Source organism: Electrona antarctica (genome assembly GCF_951216825.1).
Source record: "Electrona antarctica genome assembly, chromosome: 7".
NCBI lineage: Eukaryota > Metazoa > Chordata > Actinopteri > Myctophiformes > Myctophidae > Electrona > Electrona antarctica.
Window position 1 is genome coordinate 17725787 of NC_136812.1, and position 6301 is coordinate 17732087.

The 6301-nt window shown below is 45.0% G+C and overlaps 1 protein-coding gene across 1 annotated transcript; it reads right to left on the reverse strand.

Moving 5' to 3' along the window:
- Positions 1-1205: 1205 nt before the first annotated feature.
- On the reverse strand, positions 1206-2411 carry rxfp3.2b (relaxin family peptide receptor 3.2b; the record flags this gene model as incomplete). The annotated part of the gene is made up of 1 exon (XM_079505185.1): positions 1206-2411. The coding sequence occupies one exon, from the start codon at positions 2409-2411 to the stop codon at positions 1206-1208; it is 1206 nt and encodes a 401-aa protein (XP_079361311.1).
- Between the last annotated feature and the right edge of the window lie 3890 nt (positions 2412-6301).

A 6301-nucleotide genomic window follows, 5' to 3' on the forward strand; every position in this document is an offset into this window, starting at 1 on the left:
CGCAAATTGGTACATAGTCTCTCTAGAGCCATTCAACGAAACGGGTCTTTCAGATTTTTCAGTTTCAAACAAAATGCCGCAAATCATGAACACATTGTGTGATTTCCGTGAAATTCACCCTTTGTCAGCCTTCTGATTGGTCCCTGACTGACTAACCAGCAGGCTCTTTCTGCCTTGTTCCGCCCTGGTTCCGCCTTGTTTATGTTGAATTTGCTAAAACATCCTTTTTGGTAAAAACTAAAAACAAACATGATATGCCCTGTCACCATGCTGCACCTGTGATGTTCCTTTTTACTGACACCAAGTTTAAAATAAGAATTGAGTGCACAGAATATTAATAAGAAGCAACTGAAAAACATGTTATTTCAATGGTAGTGGATGGAGAGAGAGGATTTTTGTCCAACCACGAAACTGCAACCAATGGGTGCGAAGAGGGGCACACAACCAGGGGTGGGACTTGACAAAAGGTGAATTGTGCACGCACATTCCCACTAGGCTGAGGAAGAAACGCCACTGGAACATTTTCAACTCAGCCTCATGGTGGCGCTATAACTGGCCGATTAGTGTTTTTACCTCTAACTGCACAGATCTGTGTAAAACTTTATATGCACACTCCCTAGAGGCCAAGGACAAACCTTTGCCTGGAATTTTTCACATCTGCTCTTTATAGCGCCACCAGGAGGCCGACATATGTAAAACACATTTTCTAATATTACTCCTTCAGATTTTATACAAATTTCACATCGGTACACATGCTCTCCATAGTCATGTGATCAAGACGGGGTTGTTTGATTTCTCATAATCCAATTGGCTACGATTGGCTTTTAAAGTTTTCAGGAGTAGCCCGCTTTGTACCCGTTTTGTACAAATCGCCACAACTCCTCAACGCAGAGTACGATTGCAGTGAAACTGTGCATGCATATTCCCACTAGGCTGAGGAAGAAATACCACTTGACAGTTTTCAAATCAGCGTCATGGTGGCGCTACAACAGGCCAAGTCGACACACACACACACACACACACACACACACACACACACACACACACACACACACACACACACACACACACACACACACACACACACACACACACACACACACACACACACACACACACACACGTTTATATTACTCCTAAACATTTTGCCAAACATCACACACACTCCTGTCCTCCTGGTGGAGACCTGTGCCACTTTTTCTAGTTTAAACATCCATTTGGACCAGCACCAGGATAGGTGGAGCCTCTGCCACTTTGGCCTTGCGAGGGAGCAGGCGAGTCAGGCTCCTGAAGGAGGGTGTGGCGCGCAGCAGGATTTCTTTGAGGCCCGCTCGGAACTCCTGTCGGATCAGACAGTAGAGCACGGGGTTGAGGCAGCTGTTGGTGTGGGCAAGACACACAGTCAGGGGGAAGGCATAGGCCTGTGCATTGTAGAATGCCTTGCTGAAGTGCACAAGGTCAAACTTGATGAGCACGCTCCAGAGCGTCAGGGCCTGATTGGGAAGCCAGCACAGAAAGAATGACAAAACCACAATGGTGACAGATTTGGTGACTTTAGAACAACGCCTGTGTCGGCCCTGCTCGCTCTCCGGGCCGGCGATGCCGGCGACACGCCGGCTGAGCACAAAGCGCAGCAGCAGGAGATAGCAGACGGTGATGATGACCAGAGGGATGAGGAAGCCCAACAGGACCTTCTGCAGTTGATACAGCCCGAGGAGAAGCTGGTTGTCCCAGTTACCCGAGTCCGGGAAGCGCACCAGGCAGAGCTCCTCATCGGACACCTGCACACTGGTGGAGTAGATGGCGTGGGGCAGGGTGGCCATCAGAGACACGACCCAGATCCCCACACTGGTCCACTTGGCCCTGGCTGCCGCCGCCCGTCGGCTGTGCATCTTGAGTGCGGAAGAGATGGAGTAGTAGCGTGCTATGCTCATGGCCGTGAGGAAGAACACACTGGCGTACATGTTCATGGTGGTGACAGAGCTGATGATCTTGCACATCACCCGGCCGAATGGCCAACGGAAGTCCAGGGCCGTATCCACTGCCCAGAAAGGCAGAGTCAGAACAAACTGCAAGTCTGTGACAGCCAACCCCATCACAAAGCAATTGATGGAGGACTGTTTCTGCCTGTGTCGCGAGTGGAGCAAATACAAAGCCAGGATGTTCCCTACAAGCCCCAACGCACACACTATGGAGTAGACAAAAGCTATCATCACCCGCAACACAAAAGAGGAGCCATCTCCAGTTAATTCCATGATAGATTCCCTGGTGAGAAGTTGCAGCCAGCAGTGCAGTGACAGGTTGCACGGGGAGCCTCCACAGTTTCCAAGTCCTGCATCATCCTCTTGTAGCGTTTGATGCTCACATACCTCTGGAGCAACTGTCTGAACTCTACTCTCATTGAGCTGCATGGCTTGACTCTCTCTCACACATCACCCTGCAAAGTTAAATACACAAGAAAAGTTCTACCTAAAAACATATCTCAGTGTTATTTTTGGACACCCCTGGGTTAGTCCATCTCTGATCTGTGTGAATAATATACAAAATAAAAAAACGGTGCATCTATACACGTCACAATATCCCGTTTCGCTATTGCCTTTCCTCCGCTATATTGACTCGCTCTGTGATGGATTCTGGGGCTCCACATTCTTTTATACCTTCCACGTGCACGCGCAAAGCACGGTCGCGCGGCTGAAGCGCTTGCTTCCAACCAGAAGGTCGTTGTGTACAAGCCCCATTCATTCACACACCCAGCCGCTGAGCCGCATCATAATATCCTGGATATTTTCTGACAAGAAAATATCCAATGTTTGCAACATTGTTCCGTGTCCGCGAAAATTATCAGTGCCGGTGCGGCGCGCAACAACAAAACTGTTGGCTCGGCTGAATCCCATTCGCACATTAACAAAACGCGTTCCCTTCATCACTTAATTGGCGTTTAGGACAGAGGGACGGATCATTTAGCAAACATGGTTCTGCTCTGCCCAGACTGCCCCCGTTATTGCTAATGACTCACACCGCCGAGACTCGAGACAATACACAACGCAAATGACAACCTTGCATTGATTTCTAACTCGATGAGTTTATTAGCCATATACTTCAAGTTCACGAACGTCATGTGAACCATGGAAGTCATATGTTTCAGTGCTACTTTATAGTTGAATGGAAGTTTGGAACGGGTAGGTGCGGGTGGCGAGCGATGAAGGACGCACATGACGCATCATTTGCACACTCGGTCCGTCCGTATGCCACTTTCTAACTTTGGTTCTATTCTATCACAAAAAGAAAACCTGACAGTTTCAGGTAAATGCCAGGAGACTTTAGTAGCCTACACCCGACAAGGTTATGCAATTCTAACTTCTAAGGATGCACATATAGGCTATAATGTGAGTCTGACAGAGGTCAAGTTTTATGAATGTCTTCTAGACCTCAGACAAAAGGTGGCATGGTTTTGACAAATCCGTCTGTCTGTTCCAGTTATTTCTCCTTTTTTCATGTAGGCTATATGGCTATGTATTTTTTTTTGTCATCAAAGTTTTTTATTGATTTTACAATAAAGCATATAAAATACACATGACTTACACAAAATAAAGAGACAAGAAAAAAACACAACTAGCAGTCAAAAAAGAAAAACCCCCAATGGACAACACCCCTCCACATTCTGTTGTTGACAATAGTGATTATATCTGTAATGTATTACCAATTACAAATGGTTAATGCAACCATCCTTTAATATACAAATAAAAGTAGTCCCATATTTCATGGAACTTCCCTTTGACTATGGCTATGTATTTATTACAGGGACCTGAAATGAGGCTGCGAGTGACACTGGTCCATAGCCCTATGCCGTTCCTGCCGTTGCATTAGAGCTATGGGACTTTGAATGAGTTTTTTCACCAGTTTTTTCACAAGAAAAATCTTGTCTATGGGACTTTCACATTGGAGTAACTAAAAAACAATCATTTTCTGGCCAAAAAGTGCATTTTATATGTGTGGTGGGGGTCTCAGATAGCCTGACACTCACAATTTTCATTTCGTTTCACTTCATGATTCAGACTGAAAGCCCTCCCCACGGCAGCAGTTAATGGGATGGGCGTTGTCAAGGCGGCAGTCTTCGGTGATTGGTTCATACCAACCAATCAGAATAGTAGGAAAGCAGATGACGTTGTCAATCATGAGGCTATGGCTAACCCATTTGCTAACCAAACAAACAGCCAACGAGCGCTACTAGCATCATAAACAAAAGCGGTAAAATATGTCGGATGATGATGTTTATAAAACCTGTCGTTTCTGTAAAGAAACTATTTGTCATACGCCGATTTAATAGCCAGATTGATACGGTCGTGAGTTACCGCAGTGGGGGCAGCCATGTTTGTTGTCTGACGCTGTCGAGTGACGGGGCTGATGGCCAATCAGCTGCTGTGATCGGATTTTCGAACGACACTGACGCCGCCGTAGGCAGAGTCACCAGACCTGAATCGCCAGAACATATTTTATTAATGGGCGTGGCTAGCGATTCAGGGCTGGAGCCAGGCTAGGTCTCAGAGTGCATCCACCGGGGAAAGTAGTCTAATGACCAAAATTGTCGTTGTATTGGTGAGTAGAGAAAACGTTATTTTTATTTTAGCAGAAGTCGAGAGGCTGTGGTGCATTTCATGCGGGCAATGAATCAATGGCATCAAGGGCGTCAATATACACTTAGTCTGCAATTGAAATGAAAACTGAACATTATTCCACACTCAAAAATAACTCAAAAGGCAAATGAACAGAGCGTGTTGTAGATGTGTTTTTTGTCCCCTAAGCGTCAACGTTTTGAACGAATGCAAGAACAAGAAATAAAGCATGGCTCAAATACTAATATTAATGAGACTCGGGCACCACCATAGAGTGAGATCTGACATTGTCCTATATTTTGTAAGCTGTGATCACAGACTATCAGGCTAATGTCTGGGTCTCTGCATGGGACAATATATGTCTGGGTCATGGCCACACATGACACAGGATAAAAGATCATTTTATTTAATAGCCTTGAATAAAATGCATATTCCATGCCATGACGTTTATCTTGCAGTCGGGTAGGCTGGCATGTTTGAGGGGCGCTATTATGTCCAGCTGTGAGGATTTGTATAAACACTAACATTGTCCTAACACAAACATTGAATGCCATTGACAATGAATGGCCAGTTTTGAGTGTTTGTGCAAACACAAACATTGAAGACAAAAGTGAGGACGCAAATTCTGATTGGCCGGAATGAGATGATGTATGATGATGTATGAGGGTGTGATTTTTGAGTGGTACAACCACTCCAATGCCCAGCGCTGTTGCACCACTCACTTTAGACTGGTCTGATTTTTTGAGTGGTGCAAACCACTCCAACAACTGGCTTTGTACCCGTGTACCCGTGTTTGTTCGTACCAAAAAAACGAGCATGGTTGCTATGGTTAGCAACCAAAAAAACGAGCATGGTTGCTATGGTTAGTATGTGACATCACAGATATCACGTCAGAGTGAATCACAACTACACAATAAATGTGTAGTTGCACCACTCAGTTCACACGGGTGTGATTGTTTTTAATTTAGTATGACATTAACATTCAGATTATCTGATTGTCAGTCACCTGACATGGTGACTGACTGGTCTGTTGCACCTGTTGTTGTGTCAATAATTGTAGCATTGAAAGCAATAGAAACAGTGAGTGGATGACACTTTAATCCGGATTTAGTTAATCCCTTATGGCTCTGCTCCTGTCATTGTAAATAGCTACACTTATCTAGTCACAAGATAACTGTCTTCCTTGAATAATTTCACCCACTGTTTCACACCATTCAACTTGAAGTTGAACTTGGAGTAGACGCAGTGGCAATTGTGGATAGGAACATGTCTCTGAATATCTGAAATAGGCCTACTGGGGAGAATTTAATAATTTTTCACACCAGTCAACTTGAAGTTGAACTTGGAGTAGATGTACCAAAGTCAGCCAGAGTCAGCCAAAGGGAAAAAAGAGCGAAATAACAAATGAAGAAGGCCAAAAGAAACAGACAAATCCAGACTCCAAGGGCAAGCATGGACAGACGGATCAGGAAGGCAAAAACAGGGTACAGAAAAACAAGCCACAACAACATACTGTGACTATCTCCACAGCCCAGGTAATGAGATGAGATGTACTTCTATCTCTGCTGGGAAATTGATGCGCTACAGCAGCATAATGTAAAACAAATCACACCCGTGTGAAGTGAGGGGCGCTAATATATTAAAGTCTAACTCATGTTGCTATATGATTAGGTGATGTAATGATGATG